At 45.1% G+C, this 24,769-nt stretch overlaps 1 protein-coding gene across 2 annotated transcripts in view; it reads right to left on the bottom strand.

Annotated features, from left to right (window-relative positions):
* Positions 1 to 3,415: 3,415 nt before the first annotated feature.
* Positions 3,416 to 24,769, bottom strand: part of DTD1 (D-aminoacyl-tRNA deacylase 1) — a 29,139-nt gene continuing 7,785 nt past the window's right edge. The window contains exons 4-6 of one of the 2 annotated variants that reach the window (XM_037405598.1): positions 17,809 to 17,906; positions 5,796 to 5,972; positions 3,416 to 4,030 (exon numbers count right to left, since the gene is read on the bottom strand). In XM_037405598.1, the coding sequence (XP_037261495.1) occupies positions 5,817 to 5,972; positions 17,809 to 17,906 (254 nt within the window). In that variant the 3' untranslated portion in view covers positions 3,416 to 4,030; positions 5,796 to 5,816. The other variant, XM_037405599.1, reaches the window with a different exon arrangement.

A 24,769-nucleotide genomic window follows, 5' to 3' on the forward strand; every position in this document is an offset into this window, starting at 1 on the left:
ACAGAAGTTATGGAAAGTATCTGTACTCAGATTTAGCTTGTCTCCCAGATACCTGCTGGGAATTTCAAATGGGAAAACCCAACGTGACTTTCTTGCAGAACTCATATACAAACACGGGGTGTTTGCAGAAATCCTACCAAGAATATTTTCTGTAATTTCATGCGTATGTTTGTTGTAAAGGCAGAACTGTTTGCTGACCGCACCATAGCTGCATAGATGGCAAAACACATGCTGAATTGTGAACAACTGAAGCCACACTGAAACCCAGACTAATGCGGTTTCTTTGCTTGAGGACTGTAATACTGACCCTCACTTGTCACCTTAATTATTTTCATGGCACTCAGATTCCCCAGGCATTTCATTGAGGAGGAGGATTTTTGCTGGAGTTTGAGGCAGCGCGAGACAAAGACACCAGCACAGAAGGATGCAGAAAGGAATGTGACGGACTCAACCAGCATCCTTGAAGCATCATCACAAAGGATAATGGCCACGGGACATTTGACCTTGCGGCGCCCCCCGAAACGCCCACCCTGTAAGTGCTGCCTGCAGGACCTTCAGCCGAGGGCGGGCAGCGTGCAGCAGGACATCGACGTGGCGGGGACTTTGAATCAGGAGCTGCTTTGTTATAGCCAGCAAACATTGTCCACAGCCTGCTTAGGTGGTCGTCTTCTGACTCCGGCCCACAAATCATAAAAGCAAACTCTGGCAAAACACTCCGTGAGCTGGGGCGGGGAAATGGAGAAAAGCCTGTAAGTCTAAATCTGTAGAAAAGGGAATCATGTGCAGCAACTCACCGTTCTTTAATATTGTCCCTGAATATTTTATAGACATATGAAACAAACAGGCTTTTTTGTTAAATAAGGTAATTTTCAGCATTTAGGAAAAAATAAGTAACATTCCATCTAACCAAAAATCTTTTCTGTTTCACAAATAGACCACAAAAGCTCGCTGAGGTGCTAGAAGCTAACCAAGCCTAAGAAATGCCAGACAGAAGAACAGAGATGGGAATTCAAGTCTCCTGGGTTTGACTTAGAAGCAGGAAAAGCCACAGGACAGATACGGAGGTTCTAAGCCACGTAACTGCACTTGGAAAAGCCTTTCCCAAGTTTTGCTGCCAGTAGAACAGGGCAATAACTTTTGTTAGTAAACTGCATTTTTAGCGAAGTGGGTTTGGCTCGTTGGCTTTTTCTTGAGTCCCGAAACAAATCACGGCGCATGAAAACACTCTGGGCACAGGACACCAGGAAGCATCTCTGCGAGCCACACAGCTTTCCTGGGCATTCCCAGCACTGCAGACCACCACCACATCCCAGTTTCTGGTGAGCTCATCCTCACATCTCCCACGTAAGGCAGGAGAATGATATCGATGAGAGGAGACTTGGAAAGACCACATAGTCCGGTCACTCAGCGAAAGCCTGGCTGAGCAGGGAGCCAAGCACAGGGAGCCCCATCGTTGGCCAACAGCCACCACTTTGCCATTTCTCTGCTTAAACACAGCTGGAATATTGCCTCGTGCCTCCCCCGAAACGTGTGTATGATACTTCTTTTCAATTTTTATGATTCTTTGTAGTTTAGCTTGTACAGACTTACCTTTCAGGTGGAAAGAGGCCGCGGGACTTTCTTCACGCCCTTATCCCGGCAGGGTGGGGGTGGGCAGTGTCCCCCGGAGCCCCCAGCCCAGCCCTGCTGCAGCAGCTCTCCCAGAGCGGGCTGCACAGAGCCGCCTCCAGGCGCGTTGGGATGGCTCCAGAGAAGGAGACCCCACAGCCCCGCGGGGCAGCCTGTCCCACGGCTCCGGCACCCTCACGGCAGAGAAGTTCTTCCCCGTCTTCAGGCGGAGGTTCCCGTGCTGCAGCCTGAGCCTCATGTGCAGATGCAGCCTCCCCAGGGCAGAGCAGAGGGGGAGATAACCCCCACCCTCCTCCCAGCGCACCCCAGGGTACCGCTGGCCCCTTGGCCACCAGGGCACGCCGCTGGCCCATGGGCAACTGGCTGCCCACCAGAGCTCCCAGGCCCTCCCCCGCAGAGCCGCCCCCCAGCAGGTCAGCCCCAGCCTGTGCTGGTGCGGGGGGGTGTCCCTCCCCCGGGGCAGGACCCTGCACTTGCCCTTATGGCCCTTCATGGGGTCCCTCTGCGCCCAGCGCTGCCCCTGCCCAGGTCTCGCTGCAGGGCAGCGCAGCCCCGGGGGTACCAGCCACCGGTCCCAGCTCCGCACCATCAGCAAAGCTGCTGAGGGCACACCCAGCCCCTTCTTAAGAGCAAGCTGCAAAGCAGAAGACGAGATGTTAAAGGTATTGACGAAAGCAGGACACTTAAGCTACATGAGATAGGCCTGAGGGTTGGCTGATCAACAACAGCCCCATCAACACCGGAGAGGTAGGCACTCACCGTCTTCCCGACTGAATTAGCCCTCTGCAGCCAATTAAGCACCAATCTGACAACAGCCTATCAGGATGTAGTCCCAGGTGAGACAGACTCAGAAAGGACAAGACACAACACGTGTTCCTGGGGGTGACAGAGCAACGCCTGTACAAAGGCTGCCACTTCAAGCAAACTAAATTGCATCTAACAGCCAGATGAAAAAATTATGTCATTATTAAAGGCGAGACTAACTGTAACACTTGAACTTACCCAGACTACGCACCATTCTTGTTTAAATGCTGTGTGTGTAGCTTGCCAAATCTCCATTTAAGCTTCATGCATTTTAAAAAGCTGTATCAGAGTGCAGTTCTGAAACTCCCCTGACTTGGTTTGACCGATACTTTACTAAGCAAGCAGCCTACAAAGAAAAAACCAGAGTGGTTGCACAGTCCGCAGCACTGTAAATATGATACGTTTGGATATCACACCATACCATCACCAAGCTAGCCCTGAACCCAGTTACACAGAGCTGGGCAGCAAGCATCCCAGCTCCGATGGTGGCCACGGCAGATGGCTAGTGAGGACCACAGGGCAAGGCAGGCCTGGAGAACATCCAGTATGAATGGTACCATCACCACCTCTGAAAGAAGTCAAAGGCGTAACTATCTGCAGTCTGCCATTTCCCCCAAAACTTCCTTGGCTTCAGCACCCACAGGACAGCAGTTCTGCAGCTGCTTCTCAGCTCTTATTGTTTGCCAGCACCTTCCAAAGGCTGTTCTGCCTCTGACAAACCTGACAGAACGTCAGCAGGCACGAGACACACTGTGTGGGGCAGCTGCTGTGGCATTTTGATGGCCACCATAAAGTAACGACAGGACTTTAATGTGTTGAAAAGAGCAAAGATTCCAGGCCAGCAACCTGACTTCCAAACGAGAGGTGGGTGAGTTAACATTAGTAGGCGTTCCTTGGCATGTAGCTTTTGCTCCGTGTCACCCACATTGTTACACACGTGGCTGTACCTCAGGGAATGCAATACACAAACACCAACAGGCACTCAGCTAGCATCATTTGTTTAATAAAGTCTTTTCTGTTTTTAAAAAAGTTTACAAGACAGATGTGTTCCACACGATAAATGACTAGCGGCTGATCTTTCCTTTTAATAACTTAACCCATGCAGAAAGATGGACTGCCTAACTCGGTGTTACGTAGCAGCTGAACAATATACCAAAATATACACAGATCTACACGCTGCCATGGAAACAGGTAGCACATGACACCACAGAGTGAGAATCAATATACAAGCCTGCCTGGACAATTTTCAGAATTCAAGTGTAAGTTTAAGGAAAAACCCTGATTTATTTTTGAAATGGAGTCCATGTACTGAGAGTGGATGTTCTGCTACAACCTGCCTACAGTCACCCTTTATTCAGCAGTCATGTGAAAACACATACACAAAAATGTTACAAGTCCTTTTTACTACTGGTACTACACATTAACAACTGAATCTGATAACATTGCTTTGGTTGTTTCAATACAGAATGATATAAGGTTTCTAATGTCTTAGTTCCATTTTCCCATTTTCCATTCTTTTCCAAAGCTGTTGAAGAGTGGTGCGGAGGTGAATGTTGGGTCTCTCTTCAAGAATCCAGTGTAGCTTTTGCATGAGAAACTGTGGAAGGGTAACAAATAGGAAATTACTACAGGTAGAGCAGAAATACAGAATTCCTTCAAATCCCATAGAGAAAAGTATCTTTACTTATTTTCACAGCATGAAAATCAATGCTAGGTTATCAGTATATCACATTTTAGAAATGTTCCCTAGAATTTCAAATGCTATTAGAAAGGTCACATTGACCAAAGCACTCTAGAAGGCCTGCAAACTCCTGCCCCCTAAAATGTTCTTATTTCAACACACAGCCCAGAAACAGCAGGGGGAACCTTGTATCCCCACAGCATAGCAGCAAAGCCAACAGTTGCTGAGACACAGTACATCCTCACTTTATTTTCTAAGAGCATGCTCTTCCCAATGCACCTGCTCATCTCCAGAATTAAGATCAGGATGATGCACCAAACATAATGCCAAAGAGAGCAGAACTCATGTGATTCCAGCTGCTGTATGATATGACAATCCACTTTTGACTGCAACTCAGTTAATGAGCGGAACCACAGTCTTGAAGCTGCTCTTCATGAGGCCAGGGGAAAAAAGCCTCTGAACTTGAAAGTTTCTTTGATACCTTTTCCAGGTCAATTAAAAAAAAACCCAGCACATTTCCAGAAATCTATTTGATGCCTTATACAAATTCGTTTATATAATGCAAACTTCTATAAAACAGAAATCATCCCCCAGTGTCTGACCACCAGGGAAATCCATCAACTTATTAAAAAAAAAAAAAAAGAGAACACCTAATTTTCTGAGCAATGCATGATATTGAATTGTATAAATCACAAGCCAGACTGAATTTTAGGGATGGGAAAATAAAGGTTAGACCTTAACTTTGCAAAGCTGTTAATAATTGAACTACATAGCCAGCTCAGGGCTTCGGTGTGCAGATGAGGGAAATAATACTTTCCTGAGAGCCTGACATGTTTGAAAGTTCAAAATCAGCAATGTAGCTTTTTGGGGCAGGGTGGGCAATGAAAGCTCTGTTCTGAAGACTTAAAACTGATGGGAAGAGTATGATAAATACATATCTACATACGTAGATATGACAAAGGATTAAGGTCTATGTTCAGTCTAATGCCATTCACCCGCGTCCAGGCATATCCTGCAAGTCAAATGCCTGAAGGGAGAGAAAATCCCAGTTCTCATACGGAATTCAAGCAGCAAGTCTGGCTCTCAGTGCCTGGCCTAACGTTCTCATCAGGTGGTGAAGGTACATAAAATGTTATCAAGCCATCCTGGGGCAGAACCAACGGAGGAGGGAGGGGGCAGGAACCACGACAGGAAGTCCCCAAGTTCCGAAATGTTTTCCACTTCCACCGCTGGGGCCTGTGTGTTATTGGGTATCACAGATGGTGGGGGCTGCTCCGAGTGACCTGCCTGCTAGGTAACAACAGAGAGGGAAAGACAACCACGTAGCTCTGCTCTGAAGAACGCAAAGCAGGACTCCGAGTTAAGTCACTGCTGTGCTGTGCTACCAGACCAAATTTTTAGATTTCCTGAGTTAGCCTGCAAACATCGGTGGCTGGGCCAGGCTGACAGACGCACCCCGCCAGCCAAGCACACCGCTGGGATGAGGTTTTCACCCACTTCTGCGTTCTGATGTGCCGCCTGCAGACAGGAGCAGACGTCACCCACCACCAACATTATCAGAATTTCACCTTTCGGCACTTCTAATGCAACCCTCTGCATGTGCTGCTCCAGCAAAGCACCGGGGTTAGAGGCTGCCAAGCAGGGGGACACACAGCTGTACAGAGGAGTGGAGAAGCCAAACCTGAAGCCTGCTTTGGATGAGCTACGGCTCTCTTTCCGAAGACACATCTCCTTCGGCTCCACTGCTTGCGCTGGGGTCATCCTTGTTACGGGGGGCATTTCTTTCTCTACTTGACTCAGAGGGCACCTTGGTTCTGGTCTTCTCTTTTCTTTGTTGCTGTTTTTCCAGTTTTGTCAGCTATTCACAAAGTAAGAAATACTTCAAGAGCGAGAGAACACTTCATGGAATGAAGTTATTTTAGAACACTATTTCTTAAAAAACAAATGTGAGTATTTGTACAAAAATTGCAACTCAGATTCACAACGTCAATACACATATCAAGAAAACAGAAAAGAAAAAAGAAAGCCCAAGGCTTAGATTTTCAGAAATTTGGAGAAGACAGTGAATTATCATCATATGTAAATACAATCACCCCAAGTATAAAAGCACACTTGTTCAAAGGACTACCCTCAGCTTTCCAGGGTTCCTTCTCCACCCAGTGTGACCTGCAAATGTGGAAAAGAATAAAACACAAGGACCAAAAGGGGGAGCTGGATTCCACCAAACTCCTGTTTTGGGTCTTAAGTGACAGTTTTGTAGTTTCGAAGGTGCTGACAACAGGTGTATCCCCAGTTCAGCCATACAGCACACAACAATAAATTTATTTCATTCTTTATCCAGAGAAATATATATATATATATATATATATATATATATATATAAGCCTTAGCACCACTGAGGAGACAGAATAATCATTTCAAGTCAGCTTGGAAAAACCCCTCAGCTAACACTGCCTTGCCACCTCTCAGCAGAAATGCTTTCAATGCTACCAGGAGTCAGATGGAGTTGCACACAGCTGTCACTTCTACATCTCTTTCCCATTTTTCAGAGAAGCAGGTTGCAGTTAGTTTTGGGGACATTACATATTGATAGCTACTTAAATCACTACACTGTGCGGTTTATCCATTTGGATAATCTACTGATTTTCTCTACTGCTTCCACAATTTCCAGGAGATAAAGCCTACTAGTCATAAATCATAATTTCATGGCCAGAAGATCTCTTCTGAGGTGAAATCTTCATAGAATAAAATAAGCTAGATTACGTGTGTTGATTATGAATTAGATAGGCTCACGGAAGATGTATACAAAGATGTAAACCTGAGCTCCACGTCAAGAAAAGCTGGGAGTGCAGACTGCAGAGCCTTGGGAGGATGCACAGCATCCCCTTGTACCTTATCCCACATACACCCACCCTCTTTGAACACCTGCACACACGGACTTCTAGCCCAACACAGAACATTCCTAGCTGGCTATTTAAAAAAAAAAAAAAAAGTGAAATGTGTGAAATGACAGAGGATGACATGTCTAGCGTGATCCAGTCCTCAAGCCACACACACACAGATGCAACAAACATGTTGGGAATGATACAGGCAGTATTTTAACTCATGTATCTGCTATCATGCACACTCCTCTTCTGCCAACAAGTCTGTACACACAGAATGTTAAAGGTGATCAAGAAAGTGAGTGCATCTGCAGGAAGGGAAACAAAAGTTTGTAAGCCCTCAGTATTAAAGGTACTCAGCCTTCGTTAATGGTACTCCCATGGTCTATATCTAGTTGGGTTTTATTTTTGCAAATGGCATTGGGATCATCCAGCCACCGAAAGCAGAACTGGGGCTTCAATGATCTTCACGGTCCAAAACTGTACCAAAGAGGGAAGGCACACCGCATTAGCTGCGGGCTGCAGAGACCTGCAGTTCAAAGTTTCAAGATACAGATTTGTACACACCTCAATAACCATGTGAGCAGGTAGCACGTACTCATCATTCCTCACCAGCCCTCAACCCAGCAGTCAGTAACTGCAAAGTAACCCCCAGCCAAGCACCCGCAACACCAAGCTGAAGTCACATGTTCCAGCCCATACCCCTCGCTTTGCCGCAGCACTGCAGCTCCTAGCAGCGACCCTTTTCGACAATAACGATGCCAAAAAAAAGTCTCCGTTACCCCATAATTCTGTAACTTTTAATACCATGAAACTTCATTGTTTCTGTAAATAATGTGATTACTGAGCGACACGATACCCTCTCTTCTCTCACTAGTGTTTCTTACTACTTGAAAGAAGAAAAAGCCCAAGACACATAACACCAACGGTTTAAATGGAGTTACCTTTGCCTTTGAGAAGGCTGTAAGCTAACCAAATAAAGCTAACTCTGGGTTTTCAAAACATGAAAAACAGTAGTGTAGTCCTGCTGTGAACCTTGTGTTATGCAGTACAGAATCCACATCCATAATGTATATTTGTTCATACGTAATTTACATATAGAGGCAGAAATGGCTCAATACATAATAGCACGTCACATCACCATTTCAAACATGCCTACACTGGCCCTTCTCCAACATGGGTCTTGGGGGCAAACAGCATTCTCACTAAGACTTCTGAAGTATATATATTTATGTACACAGTTTTATAAATATATCTATAAATGTACATATAGTCTGATGTACAAGGGGCCATATTCTCTATGAAATAGGAGTAGCATTCATATCCTAGAATAAACAGCATGCAACTGATGGTCTCCAAAGTTATAACATATATACTTATCACAAAGGACCTCATAAGTAACCTAATTCTGCAACTAATTAGTTTGCGAACAACACAGTACAGAGGGCAAACAAAACAGCAGATACACAGAGGTAAATGCAAATCCATCATCACACCTAGCTCTGTAGCAGACCCAAAGCTCTACTCATGACTACTCAACTACATCTCTTCCTCAGAGGCTGACACCTCTAACAGATGGAGAAAAAACAGGAGCAGGAATAACCTTGGAATATTTAGACCAACTCCCTGGTTGGCACGATCTGACAGCAGCATTCACCCAGCTCAAAAATGGCACAAGTTCATTTAGATGAGGTGAGTAGGTAATTTCATAAACTGTGTTAATCCATATCTCATAATTTAAAAAGAAAGTAAATCCTGTTCATATAACAAATAAAAGGTAATGTTCATTTATGAACTGTTTCATCCACCTAAAACTCAAACAATACTGAAACAGATAAGTCTGTGTGTGTACCTGTGGACATAAACACAGACATACACGCTCTCCAATCTGTTCATACACCATGATCAGCCTATAAACCAAAGGTCAGATACAAAGATTAAAATATATTTCTTTGTACTCAGAATATACAGCTCATGGTTATCACTCAGGCAACAAAAGAATTACACATCTCTGAATTTTTCCATTTCTGTGCTTCTAAGGTGTTGAGTAATACAAATGGACGCGTTACAGGTATACGCTCCACCACAAAAGACCTGCCAGTGAGTTGAAAAAGTAACAACAGTTAACTTTATGGTATTACAGTGATTAGAACTTCAGACACCCAAGTCTGGTTCAATGAAACATACCTCTAATGCTTTCCATACAAGCACAGAGTGTGTTCCATAGTCACTGTCTCACCTGCACAAATGCCATGAGCTGTTTGTGACTGCTGCCTTAAGGCGTTTGCTGGCTAGCTGTGGAGATGGTGCACCTGTGTGGAAGATGCCTGACAGCTTCATATCCATAAACCAAAATTCCTGCTTTTCTGAGACACCTTGGATGGCTCCTAAGGATTCACAGTGCGGGCACCTTACAGCAGAAGCAGCAGTGTCTCACAGCAGACGCGCAGTGTACGCCTAAGATGTAACGCTGGGCTGGTAAGCAGCATGGAGCTGTTACAGCTGCGCAAGCACCGAAATAATCACATTAATTAACACAAGACCAGGCATCCTACGTGTTAAGCTACGACATGCTGCGCCTAGGCAAAAATCTGTGCACGGGACTCGAATCAGTGCCCACCAAATCATTAAGACACTATTAACTATAGACACAACAGGAGTAACTGAGGCTGAAAACTCACATGGAAAATAACAAACCTGTACATGCCAACCCTTTTATCTCAAACCACAGCACCCTGGAATCACTTTGTGTTACAACTTTGGCTAAGACCAAAGCCCACAGACTGATCGGCTATTCAGAAGTCATCCTTTATGGTCCCTTGCCAGCCGTCAAAACCAGCACTTTGAGGATCAATACCAGGTCTGACCCGACTGCTGAATTCCTGAAGCATGAAATAAGCCAGAAAAGTCTTGAAACATCTCAAGTGTTTAAGGCCATCTCCCTTGTGACCACGCACAAACAGGCAAGAGTCCTCACTCCACAGAAGGTAACAATTCTTTTCTCCTACTGTAATGCAGATATTTTACATTGCTGAGACACTACCGATAAATTAATAATCTCCAACGACATGGACACTGCTTCATCCCCAACAGACTGACCAACACAGTCAGAGTTTTGAAAAAGGTCAACATTTACATTTGGTTTGACAACTTCTCTGACAAATTCTAGCCTGGTGCAATTTCATAGTGTACCACAGACGTGAAATTCTAAAATCTGAATAACTACAGTGGCAAGCTAGGCTGCACTGTGAAAAGCTTTCACCAAAGCAGAAATGTCTGCTGTCACATCAGCTGTGATACTACAACACAACACTTTTGCAATCAATTTGCTGTAGCAAAAATATGCAAACCAACTGGCACACCAAGCCCTTCACTTGAAAACGTTTATAATTCTGCAGGTCATTTGTTTTGCTGGAGTTAATTTCCCACATCCAGAAATGCCTTAGTGTCAGCCTTCCTTGAAGTTCTTCCTTCTTGAATAACAGAAACATAGCGAGTGTTTTCCTCCTTCCCTGTGATCAATGTGTACACAGAGGTTGTTTGCTCCTCTAGAGACAGCTTTTCCTTTTAGAATAGCCATGAATAACACCAGCAAGAAGCAAATGACACCAGCAAAAGAATTATTTTGTTTGCAGTCTGCTGCAAAATCAGCAGCAGTGTTCATGTTTCTGGAACCTCAAATAATGACAAGGTCTGCAGATGTATCTTTTAAATTTCACTAGTGGGTTTGGCAAGCTACTACGACTTCAAATCTAAGAGAAAAAAAGAAAAAAATCACAGCACCTTTAAGGCCAGGTTACATTTCAGGAAGGGACCAATCCTTCGAATTGCCATAGGGTGTCACAAATACAGCAGCTAAGCTAATGACAGCACTGAGCTAAAATGATTATCAGAGGTTTACTGCAAAAATAAATCAATGGCAAGGTCGTGACAGAAGCATAGTCTTCACAACCCGTTAAGGAGATGGCAGATCATCTGACTTTTTCCTTTTCCTTTCCACATATCCATACCTTAGAGTTACGATCGCAGTGTTATCAGGAGCTTTTTTCTCTTTGAGAAGAGGGCACAATCCTTTTTGGCCAACAGGCAGCTCATGCAGGGAATTACATACTTTATTCTGTCCTAGAAGATATGTCAGCAGCACACAATGAAGTTACACTACATGGGCCCAAAGCCTGAGGCAAGAGAAGTGCTACCAGCCTTCCACCAGTTAGCCTTGCCTAACTGGCCGCCCAGGGTCTTGGAAGAATTCCCTAGCTGAGCAGTATCAGCTGCATGGCTTCCCTCCTCATCTTCCCCAAGGACTCTTCATCACCAGTGATGCAGATAACCAGCTGAGCCCCCTTTGGTTTATTTTCCTCCCCAAAACTTTCAGTATAAGAAAAGAAACTCACAGGTTATGGATTTGTTTCTTCAAAGCACAAAACCAGTGCAACTGGAAGGAGAGAAACATCAAAGCTGGCAACACAGCACCTAGAAAAAATGTCAGGTAATGGTGTCGAGGAGCGCAGTTTATTTCTCACAGCAGTGCATACATTTGCATGGGAAGGAAGAAAAACCGGGTGACAAAAAAAAAAAATTCAAAGACAATGGGGAAAAAAACCACTCTGCAGATGGGGGCCCTTCACCGTACTGTCATTTACCATAGATTAAAATAAAGTATTTATCACCAGCCATGTCAAGACTGTGCTACTGATCACCTAATTCCAAGATAGTGCCCATCCCTCCCTAAAATGAAAATGCAAGCTGAAGCAACACTGTACTTGAGGAACTGAAAATGCCTTCAGCTACATTATATTATAATGTTCTAACTGAAAAATGATAGAAAAGTTAAAATACTAGATTGCAGGGTTCTCTGCACTCAGCAGAGAAATCACTTTTGGCTACACTTATGAGAAATACTTTAAGGCATAAATAATAGAATATTTAGGTGGAATTCATTTAATGGGTTTTCTATGAAGATCCTCCTGCCACTTAAAAATGTATGTTACTTAAATGTTATGAGATGTCTCTGTCATTTAAAACTGACATTTCCAAGGGGCACCACATTACTATTTATTCCTCGTCTCAACCAAGCGCGCACATGCTGCTTTACTGTACTGCTACAGGCAGGGTCAGTAACAAAGAGCTACTTCAACGCTTTCACTCCTCTTATTCCTTCCACTACAATATCCAGTTCCAAAATACGGTTTAAAATACAATGTAGTTTATTTCCTTCTGAACGGTAATGGAACAAACTGGTCCACAGAGATCAGTCCAGCACCTGATTAGAACATGTGAATTAAACAGTGAAACAGCTATGCCCCTGCCCTAGCAGAAGACATAAAAATGCAGAGTGTTTCCAATCTGAATTCCACAATTATTCATAATGTTTTCAAAGTTCAGTGGACTCTTTTTGAGTTGTCACCATGTCACCTCCTCAGGCACACTCTAAAACCTCTTCCTGCTCCATTTCCATCTGGCTGCTTCTTCCAGCTACAAATTCCTATAAAAAAATACAAAGTACCTCTCCCTAGTCTTCCCCAGGCAGACATACAAAGCATTCTGGGCATAGCTAACCTAATCTCCGCGATGATTACAACAAACTTCATCAAAACAGCACAGAAATTTGCTACACTCTTATCAATGGCCTCTGTACTTCCAAAGAGATGCATGTAAGTTCAAAGGAAATGCCCAAAATCACCTCACCAGTTAAGGCTGGAAACTACAATGCTTGTGTTTTGTACTAGAACATTAGGAAAAATCCTTTTGTTTTTTGCATCATAGCCAAGAGCGAAGAGAAATCCCCTGATCAACCCCCACTCTCAAAGACTATTTAGGAAGCATAGTTAATATCAATACTATAATATTATTGAACTCAGATCAGAATCACTGCATGCGTATATTGATCTTCTCCCATTTTATGCCTCTTTTTTTTTTTTTTTTTTCACATTTCTTACCAGGTTTCTAAATCTGTGGCTTTATTTTGCCTTTCAAGCAAAATTTCTTGTACATCAGATTTACCAAAAAGGTGCTTCAAGAGCTCAATTAAATGCCAAAATGCCAACTATTTTTAATGTTTCTATTATTCCACTCACATGCCTAAAATTCAAAAAAACATCTCATCTTCAGAAAAGGCCCAGCAATCACTAAATATTGCTGGTGAAAGAATCTTCTGATTTACTTCATACTTTCAAATCACTTGCTTATTACTTAATCAGACCACAATGGAACCGAACAGTTCACAACAAACTGAACTGTAGGAGCTTCCCCTGTTTAATAGGGTTTCACAAACAGCTGCAATATTCTCTTAAGATATACATATATACACCCATACATGGTTTTTATATATACACACACACACGTATCTGTTGTATGAGGAAGACAGTTTTTAAATTTTTTAATTAATTCTGTAATTGATTCATTTATACCTTTCCAGCAGAAGGGATATAAAAATACATTTGGATTAATGTATTTTTACTCACTACATTGCTAAGGAATTATAAAGATCAGATTACCAATTACAACCACAGACAACCACTTTAAAAAAAAAAAAAAAAAAAGAGATACTTCACTGTCACATCCAACGATACAGAACAACTATTCATCAGCAATTATTTGTCTAATCTCTTTCTGATAACAACACACTAAACACTGCAGGATGTTTTACATATCTCTTCTTGCTGAAGCAGAAACACAACCTTAGTTTCCAAGCTACGAGCAAATCGACAGACTGTATGACAGCAAGAAAAAAAAATGCAACGGGCAGGGAAGAGGAAAGAGAATGACAAATTTAAATTGGTTCTTCCCCACCACGTCTTGTATGATGGGTCAGAGATGACAGCACACATGTCAAACAGTATCAGGAAAGGATGCTTAACAGCGTCAGAAACAGCCAGTGCCTCTGACTGTGTGTGTTAAGGTCTCAATGTGAGCTAGAAAAGCTATCCAGTAACAGTTTAAAAAGTGCTAGTTTTCAAGTAAATGGGGTTCTTTGAAATATGGCATAGATTAAATTCTTTGTGCATCCAAAGCGCAATGGCTGGATTGCTTTATCAGTGTCTGTGTCACTCTAAGAGCTCATCCATTTCTGTGACAAACAAGAATCTGCCACAACAGGACTTGCAATGAGCTGGAACTCTGGGTGGCTCAGGAAATGTGTGTGAACAACACATCGCAGCAGGGAGGCAAGTAAACCTAACATTACTCTTATTCTTATACACAGACTGTCTGGTGCCCACTCAGATAGCCCATGCAAGGACTCTGTCCTTTTCCTAGGGTCCAGGCACCAACCCAGTGAGAAGATTCTTGGTGTAACCTTACCTTAGGATAAATGACAGTGCTCTAAGCACATCCTGCATGAGAAGCCTCATCTTTGCCGATGGTTTAAGGAGGAAAGGAAGGCAATTAGCAGGCCAGACTAAAGCAGAATGAGACATTCACATTAAACAAAGATCTCATGCCAGAGAAAGTTTAAAAACCAGCATCCTTCCCAGTCTTCAGCCCATGTTGTGGCCCCTAGGAAGGCACAGTCAGATGGGAAAAGTAGGCAGCCTCGAACTGTAAGGACAAAATCCTTAAACAAGCCAACATTCCCCAGGAAAGAGACAGAACCTTGCAGAATCCTGCATGCCCCGGTGATTCCTCTCGGGTTATTTTACACCTACATACAGGACAGCACAGGTAAAAGCTCTCTCAGTGCTCTCAATTCCAGTCAGAATCTGGCCCATGCCATCCTTCAGTGAATCACCAACCCCTTGCTCCCACTGCCTGCTTGAACAAAAAAGACTGATCACCAGTTTTGCCCAAGACATTGTCACAGGCAACAAGCCACAGAGCTGCCCTCCACCTTGCCAGTAACGCCCTCAACTGTGGGCTACAACAAACGCTGCTACACAAAGGATCTGGCCACCCGCACCCGAGACAGCCATGTGAGAGCACGGAGAATCTGTGCAGCAAACACTGCTTGGTGGCACGGAGGGAACATCTCCTCTCCTATTCCACAAAGAGCTGGAGTGGCAAAAGCAGAGGGTCAGTATGGCCACAAGTACCACAGCTAAACCTCAGGCTTAACAAGTCTATACCATAAACACGGCACCTGAAAACAGCGGGCCATAACCCTCCTGAGGGCTGGTGAACAGCTCAAAGGGGACATCAGAGCCCTTGTCCCTCTGCCACCCAGCAGACTATTCTGCAGGCTGATCAGGCAGCAGCTCAATTCCTCCAAGCCGGGATGTCAGTGCTCACATCTGCAAACAGCTCTCACTTGAAAGACAGAGCTGCTGCTGCTAATTATGCATGGTTTGGGCTGAGAAACCTTTGTGCTAAAGCTGTGAGGGTACAGAAAGACAGACCAGGACCAGGTGTAGTTCTTTCAGGGGCTAAAACATCACAAAAAGGATACAGAACAGAATTTGGAGGTAAAACGAGAACAACTCCAAACCAAGATACTTTAACTATTTAAGGCAACAAGAGCTGCTTCTTTAGGCTTTCCCAAGCTCCTTTCCCAGTAGGCTCCAGTACACCTTTAGTATGGTTATTTTGAGATACACAGAACTCCCAGGAGACGCATAACTCCCACCAATTACAGCCACCAGTTGCACCACAGTTATCACAGAACTGACAATCAGGCATTAAAAAAGCAGGTATACACGGGTGGCTGAAAAACCCAAATGACTGATATTTAATCCAGAAGAGTGATGGTCAGACGGCAACTCAAGGACAGACCCTACCAGCAAAGTCACTCTATCTTGCTGGTCAACTGGTCACGTAATTTGGTAGCACCACTGCACATGGGACAAACCGCAGCTAGGAATACTGAAAAGAATAGAATAGTGCAGTTCCAGTTGGAAGGGACCTACAACAATCATCTAATCCAACTGCCTGACCACTTCAGGGCTCACCAAGAGTTACAGCGCGTTATCAAGGGTATTGTCCAAATGCCTCTTAAATACTGACAGGCTTGGGGCGCTGACCACCCCTCCTGGAAGCCTGACCCCCCTGCTCAGTACAGAAATGTTTCCTTATGCCAAGCCTGCATCTCTCCTGACGCAGCTTTGAACCATCGCCATGTGCCCTCTCGCTGGATCCCAGCAGAAGAGCTCAGCACCTCCCTCTCCACCTCCCCTCCTCAGGAAGCTGTAGAGGGTAACGAGGGTGCTCCTCAGCCGCCTCCTCTGCAACAAAGCCAGACTTCTTAACCGCTCCTCAGAGGACATTCCTTCCAGCCCTTTCACTGGCTTTGTTCTCTGGACACATTCAAGTACCTTAACATCCTCCTTAAGTTGCGGGCAAGAATTGCACTCAGTACTTGAGGTGAGGCTGCACCACACTAACTAAAGCGGGAAGTCACCTCTTCCGACCAGCTGGTTACACCGTATGTGATGCACCCCAGGATGCAGTTTGCCTTCTCGGCTGCCAGGGCACACTGCTGGCTCGTATCGATCCTGCTGTCAACCAGCACCCGCAGATCCCTTTCCACAGGGCTGCTCTCCAGCTACTCCTCTCCCAGTCTATACTTGTGTCCAGCACTGCTCTGTCCCAGGTGCAGAATCTGGCATTTGGTCTAGTTAAATTTCATGCCACTGATGATTGTCCAACACTCCAATCTATCTACACCCCCCTGCAAGGCCACTTGTCCTTCAAGGAGTCAACAGCACCTCCCAGTTTGATATCACCAGCAAACTTAATAACAGTACACTTAACTCCTGCATCCAGATCACTGATAAAAATACTGAACAGAACTGGCCCCAGAATTAAGCCCTGAGGAACACTGCTGTGACCAGCCTCCAGCCAGATGTAGCCCCATTCACCACAACCCTTTGAGCACTGCCATTCAGCCAGTTCTTCACCCAGTGCACCATGCACCTGCTCATCTCACAGCTGGAGGACTTGTCAAGAAGGATGCTGTGAGGGACAGTATCAAAAGCCTTACTAAAATCCACAAAAACTAAATCCACCACCTTCCTTTCATCCACTAGGCACATGACCTTATTGTAGAAGGGCATCAAATTAGAAAGGACTTTCCCTTTGTGAACCCACCCTGACTGCCTGATGACTGCGTTGTCCTTTAAATGCTTTTCAATAGCACCCAGTATAATCTCCTCTGTACTTTTTCCAGGTACCGAGGTTACATTAACAGGTTTGCAGTCTCTTGGTTCTTCCCTCATGCCCTTCTTACAAACTGCAATCATTTTAACAAGGTTAAGTGGTTATATAAATAGGGTAGCTTGGCCTTGCTGAAGCACAGCTGGTAGTAACAATCCCTCTCCCTTCTCCTTCAGCCTGGAAAAGTTGGTCACTTGTGTTCAGAGGATGAGAAAACCTCATCGCTACATTTGATTTTCAGCATAGCTCATGCTGTGCCTCAGCAGAACTAGCTCTCCTCTCCACTCCAGACTTAAATTCAGGACTTAAATTTGTATTCTCATTTCTGACAAAGGCAGCTCTCCAGTTCCATCCAGCCACCCACACACAAAACCTCCTAAATGTCAAGAAACTTCACCAGAAAAAAGGGGGTGTCCAGACACATTAAAAACATAGTTAATGAGTCATAACTAAACAGCAGCTTTAATGATGAGCAAGAATAAACTGTAAAAAGCTGGTCTGCATTACACACACATGACCTTTACCAGGACAGCAAGCAGCTACCAACAGGTCAGGGAACTGAAGAAAACACCACAGTTATTTAACATTCCCAAGGCCGCACAGGAAGCACAAGGTCGTCATACCTAAGGAAAGCTATTCTGCTTCCTAACGGGAATGCTACAAATCCACCGAGAAAGCACAGCCTATACATCAACCCTTTCCGGACAGCCCTTCTCGGTCACTTACCTGTTTAGGGTCAACAGTGGCAGCTGGGGACTCCAATTCTATTGTTACAGGACCGTCATTCTGGATGTGTACCTGCATGTAGGCACCAAACTTGCCATCTGAAAAGGGAAGAGACAAGAAGTGCTGAGGGCTCTTGGAAAGATAACACATACCAAAATCTTTACCAAATGTGCTACTAAAAAAGAAAAAAAAAAAAACAAACAGATAAAACGACAGCCAACGAACAAACTGCAGAAAGCTACTAAGAAAAAAACAATGTACGTGCACGCAGCTACGTGGTCTGACATTCAGAGACGATAAACACTTGGCCAAGTACAGAAACATCCACAAAACAAACCAAGGCTACAGATAACCAAGGTGCTCACAGTTCTGGGTAAGCGGGATAGTTCTCACAGGCAGGAGACTAAACTTTAAAGGATGTAACAGCTAAGGCTAGGGATCCAGTCCAGCTAACCAGTTGCCATTTTGAAGAAATCTTATATATAGCAAAAGATAAAAAGACCCGAAGCCTGCTCAGAATCATTTGACATTGGATACTCTAGAGCTGGGGACACTGGTGTACAGCTCAGTCCCAATCTGCCACGGCAATTTCTACATCCCTGTTTGCAACCTAGACCATTCTTTGACAGTCTGGCAAAAAGGGCAGAAAAAAAAGACTGTCTACACTCCCTCGATCCTGCCTACTTCACAGGAATACACTCCTGAAATCAGAAATGTCTATGTCATTTGTCATCAGTGGCATTTATTAGCACACCAGCTGAGGCACAGACCACATTTTTGGTAAGCATTTGAGAAGCTTCCATCACAACAGACCCATGACACTTTTATCCTGTCTAGTCTACAGCAGCCACCCCTTTGCATGCTGTCTTCTCCTCACATCTCACTTTACTTTCTGCAGACTTCCTTGCTCCATTTTTTCTAGTCCAGCTTTCTACCCTTCAAACTCACCCCACCGCTGGCTGCACCTACGTGACTGCTCACTACCACCTTCTCTCTTCTCCTTGTCCTGCACACCTGAGCAGCCTTTCTAGACCTTCCTGTAGGGACAGCAACAAGACCAGACACTACTACATCAATACAAATGCACGGAACAGAAAAAGGTGTACTGCAGCAAGCAGCCAGCAGTTATCCAGAGACTGGAAGAGTCTCGTTGGGAAGGCAACGCAACCAGAACCACTTCCAACCAGCAAGAACATGCTGAAAGAAGTAGGCTCAAGCTTCAGTGGAGCAACCACCCACTGGGAATATTTACATGAGACTCTGTATAGCTACACAGCAGCTTTCCATGGCAACGTATGATGTCCCCGAGTGACCAGAGGTCACACCACACTGTCCTGATTTTTCACAAAGGTGTTACTGGGACAAAGAGCTCTCCAAGAGTTTTCAGTCTTTCCCCATCTCATCCTGTAAGTCAGACAGAAGCCTGATATTGCTTAAAAGAAAAAGTAAGAAAAAGCATATTCAGGCCTGTCCAACACGTCTGGGCCATATCACAACAGATTTAGTGCCCAACTGCGTTCTCAAAGGCTGTATGCCACAAGCCACCCCAGGAGCTAGAGATACAAGCTCCAGCAAAGCCAAAAGCTACAGCACTGCACAACACTCTGCTGCCAGTGGCCCAGCAGCCAAGGAAAAGCTTCCTGGACCCATCACTGAAGAGTTAGAGCAACACAAATGCCAATGGGAGGGGGCAAGAACACGATTCAGGGAAGTAATTCTATGAAAAGGAACGGGATTTACTGAATAAAAAGCTGCACAGTTTCACCAGCTGCACTCCTCAGACATTTTCTGCCCCACACGTGAGGTGGCAGAAGAGAAAACGTGCCAGTGTCCCCGTGTCCCAGCTCACTGCCTCTACACAGGCTCCTTTGATCAAATCGACCTTCAGTGTTTCATGTGGGCTGGGAAACGTTATGGGTGTTGAATCTAGAAGCATGACAAAGACATGGCTGCCACCACTGCACACCCCCAGGTGCAAACAGTAGCGAGGTTCAGCATGTACTCCCAGTAGGCAGACACAGGCACACACGTGTGTCACACACACATACAGCCGGCTGCACAGGTATCAACACAGACACACAAGCACTCAAATGAGCACAAACAGCACCGACAGCCTCACCTTGAGCCCCTCGCTGGCTGATCAGGTTGAAGGTCCTTTAGTGGGAAATATGTATGTATATACAATGCAGACCCCTCCAGCAGCCGGGCTTAGAAACTCAGTCTGCCCACAGATCTTGGCCTCCCTAGGTGCTGGCACGTGGGGTACAAGTCCCTGAGGCCCCCAGCCCTGCTCCAGCTGCTGGCACAGATCCCCCACCCAGCTCTCTGGCAGTTTGCTGCCTCCCCCTTCATCTTACCCTTAAGACACACACGTGTACGCACACAGGTCTCATCCACAGACACCCCCAAATCTCTCCAGCAACTGGCCAGGACTCCTCTAGTCCCTCCAGGAGCCAATTCCTCCTGTGGTCTCCCCGTCAAAGATGCCCACCCAGGCTCAGCTGTGGCCACGCAGCCCCTCGCCAGCCCATCCTGCTTGTGTTTGCTCACCCACCCTCACTGGCAGACGCACACCTCCGACCCACGGCCCCGCTGCAGCGCTGCGCTCAGCCCCCCACTCACACGCATGCACACAAAACAGTGGGTCCCTCAAAACAGTCTGTAATGGACTTTAATAAGAAAACGAGGCAGACTGTGCTGATCAGGTGAAGGGCACGGCCACAAGTGTACTGACCAGCCACTGCTTCTACGGGGCTGGGCCTTTTTATACCCATATCCCTTAATTTTCCCACTCTTGTTCCTCCTGGAATTACCTAGATCTACCCCCTTCCCTGCCTTTGCTTCCTCACTTAAACGTCTTGTAAGTCTTAAGCCACCCTAAAATGCTCTCCTCCTGCACGTGTCCTGTACCTCTAGACAGTGACCCCCCCCAGCCTGAAAGGTGCCCCAGAGAGCCATTCCTGCTGACACCCCAGGGTGGGCATCACGCCGGGACCACGGGACTGAGGATCCCCCAGGAGACCCCTGGGAGGGGCCTGGACAGGGTTTGCAACCCTCTGAGTCCAGAATTTGGGTTCCCCTGCCTGCCCCTGTGCTCCTTTGTGTGTGTGCCAACTGGTTTTGCATCACATAACCTAAGAAGAACTGCTACAACAGGAGTAAAAGTGTCATTCCATTTGACAGCTCTGCTGTAGGGTCAGTACCCTCTGGAGGGAGAGGACAACTGAGGCTGTGGTGACATCAAAGTATGGCACATCAGAAGTTACTGGCACATCAACAGTTACTGTTTTAACAAGGTGCAGCTGACTCGATTGAGTAAATCAGGTAAGCAGAGATACCATGAAGCTGTCCATATTTCAGGAAAGGATCAGTGTGTTCTGAATGCTAGCTAACGGTGCAAAAGAAAAAAAAAAAAGAGAGGTACTACATAATTACAGAAAATAAAAGAAAATTTAGGAGACAAAAGTATTACAAAACAAGTAAAAAAAATAAAAAAAAGAGCTGTTCTCATTTTATAAATTTGCAAAAGCCTGGAACATGTAAAGAGTCCCACTGAGAAGAGATGTCAGAGCAATCAAAAAAACAGCGATTATAAATTTCCCGCACGGTTTTCAAACCCTTTGCCACCCATGATAAATGAGAACCTGCAGAGAAAACCCAGGTAGTTCTTCCCTAAACCTGTAGCTTACAGTTTCACTGGTGAATCATGCAGACACACATTTTCAGAGATGCCTATAAATGACCCTCAGCTGAGAAATAAGAGCTTGAAGAATGCTTGCTTGTGGTTAGCTGTACTTAACTCACAGAAAAGGACTGCCTTTTGCATTTCTCATACGTGTATGGAACTAGGGGGAAAAAAAAAAGTAAACGTCACAGGCTCCTTTTTTCAAAGGCTGATAAAGCGGTCAAATAAAGCCCCCACCCTCCACCAGAACACTCAAAGCACTCCCATGTCACCAGCACTTTCTATCTTGTTTTGGCATCAGAACTACTGTCCAGGAACAGCTTTCCGTAACAGCTCCCTCCCATTCTCCTCATACTTACGCTTCCACTCTTTGACCCCAGGTCACTCCAGGTCAAGGTGAATCACAGTTTAGAAAGTTTAAGATTCAGAGCTAATGGAAACAGCATTTAAAAGAGAAACATCTGTTAGTGCTGCCCTTCTCTATAGCCTCTCTCTTCCAGATCTTCCTCTCAAAGATGGGAAGGTCTCAGCACCTTGCAACCACCACAGCACGAAAGGCAGTGTGGCTTCCAGGCTCAGCAACCTCATTAGCCTCTCTAAAGATTTTAAAAGTCAGCTGAGGGACAATTTCTTCACACATTCCAGAATCCCTTTATTGGTCTTAATCCACAACATCTTGTGGACTGCCACACACGCTTATCTTCAAGCTTTCAAAAATACTGCAAAGGTTATGCTGTTGTCAAAAGCATCTGCCACCCTCCCTTACCACAAATTGACGTGCCCTGGAGTTTCAGGGACCATGGTCCCTGCACAGTATGTGCTTTCCTCATGGGATGCTTCTGGATTTTTGTGCTGGCAGCAACCTTATACAACAAAACCAAAGGATTCCAGTGGCCCGTTGGTCCCCACAGCTCTTTTCAAGCAGTGGCCTCATAACACAGCTTTTTTCTCTGCAGCTTCAAGGGCTGGTCTTGCCTGAAGGAAGAAAGGAAACCTAAAACCTCCTTTCACAATCTCTTCTTAAATCACTGCCTAACCCCTCCTTAGGAAGAGATGCTTCTTCAGCAGAATCTCCCCCAGTGTTGGCTGCATGCCTCAAAAACATGCTCCTGCCTTCTTCCCCTTGTCCCAGTGTCTACCAGTGTCAGTATACGGCTATTAATACAACCTTTCAAAGGTGGCATTTTTCATTTGTGTTACAGTTTCCTGAAGTAGTAAGTTGAGAGGCAAGCCCGACTCCCCTAAAGCAGACTGACGTCTGTGGAGCCACTGCATTCCGCATTCACCTAAGAGCACGCCAGTGGAACGCATCACCTCTGCGGCGCTCAGGCAGCCGGGCTGCGGAGGAGCTGATTGTTCCACCCTTGAATGCGACTTCTGAACCTCTGATACAGACAAATCCCGCTTCTGCACAGCACTGCAAAGGAACTGGGGCCATCACCTCTTCCATCTCTCTGTCTCAAGATTCTGTCCGCATTGACTCATTTCTCAGTCAGAAGAAAAGGAGGAGCAAGAAACCACCCTCCTTGGACACTGCTTGTTACCTCAGCGGCTTGGGGTAAATTTACCACATGACCCTGTACTGCCCATGGGAGACACCAGCAACTTATCCTTAAATATTATTTCTTTCCCTGTGTTTTATACCACAATGCTTTTCAATGTATTAAGTACCTTTCCACACTTTAAGACTGATCAGGTAACCTCGTTGGAACATTCTCTGCAATAAACTAGAATCCTACAAGTATAATTAAAGTGACAAGTTTATTCTGCTGGACCACTCATCTCTTTGAATTCTTTTTCCCTTAGAATCTGGCATGCATGCCTTCCTCAAAGGCAAAGATCTTTATCTGAGGTGAGGCAAGAGAAGCCACACCTGAGATGTAAAGACTTGAAAATGACATATGATTTACTTTCAGAATATGTTTTGGACATATCTCAAGCCTCATGACCTAAAAACTTCACACTGGTTTTATTCAGAAGTTACTTCTAAGCTTGTCTACTTGAAAAGTTATTCCTAATTAACCCCATGCGGGTACTCTTGTGCTAGATAAGTGACATTATTGCAAAGTGACAACACTCACAAAGGGAATTAATCAAGAGAGAAGAATCTTGCTTTCAACTTGCACCAAACCTTAATGAGAATTAAATTCCTCCTTGTGGAACAGTCCTCTCTTATTTACTCAGATATTGCTATCAGGGGAGTGAAGTACTTCACACTCTTTGCCACGCTAATCCTTACTGCCTCAGAAGACTAAATCCACATTCAAGACAGAGAGCAAAGGCCGTGATGCACAAGGAGAACCCTTGGTAGCCCTAGTTCTTGGGTCCCAGCTTGCATAACAGAGCACTCAGACCCACATTCCAGCTCTGCTCCTCCGATGGGAGAGGGGTGTTCAAGACTTAATTTCACGACAAGAAAGCACTGAAGCAAGACAAGCAAGGACTTCTGATGCTGCCTTGGCTTTCCTAGACTTGGGTGCCCACTTGCAGTCTTAAGACACTAGTGTTAAGCTAGAAGCCACGGCTCTGAGCCTTCTCCAAAATTTTGTTTGTCAAACGTCCCTCTGCTCTGGGTGTGAAAGAATGGTTTGCACTTCTCTTTGGGGAACACTGACCATCCTGAGCTCCTAGGGCAAGCTCCAGCCAGACCAGATACCAGACCGAGGAGCTGCCTGCCCAGCACCTACAACAGTGAGTGGCACATGCAGTAGCTCAGTAGTTCCAACAGACAAATTACTCTACTGAAAAAATACATATACTAGAAATCACAAGGCTTTTAGCCAATATGGCAAGACATTTACTGATTTGTCTTTGACAGCTATACCAATTCCACTTGAAATCATTAAGTTACTCAAATGCATTAAGCAATTTGTAAGACCAAAGGAAAGGGCACCTGCAGCAAACCAGAGTATCAAACTGACTTCCCAATAACTACAACTGTATGTGTGCATACCTGTAGAGGAAATACATGACTAAGGATTTTGAATACAGAAGGCAGAGCCTCATGCTGACACACAAAACTTATTTTTATAATCCAGCAGCTCCATCCCAGGGCCCTCCCATCCCCCTTTGTAACAGGTGAGCAAGCAGGACAGTCCCCAGCAAGTCAGGCTCCGATTTCCTCAGGACTTTTTCTGGGCAGAAACCTGTATGTTTGCATACCACGCTAAATCACAGCCCAGATATTACAATTTCACAAAGTTATACTTACGCTCCAGCTCACATACAGCCTGCCAGTCTACAAAGGCTCTGCACTCTAATACACCTCAGCTCAGG

The sequence above is a fragment of the Falco rusticolus genome, chromosome 12 (assembly GCF_015220075.1).
Source record: "Falco rusticolus isolate bFalRus1 chromosome 12, bFalRus1.pri, whole genome shotgun sequence".
NCBI classification, from domain to species: domain Eukaryota; kingdom Metazoa; phylum Chordata; class Aves; order Falconiformes; family Falconidae; genus Falco; species Falco rusticolus.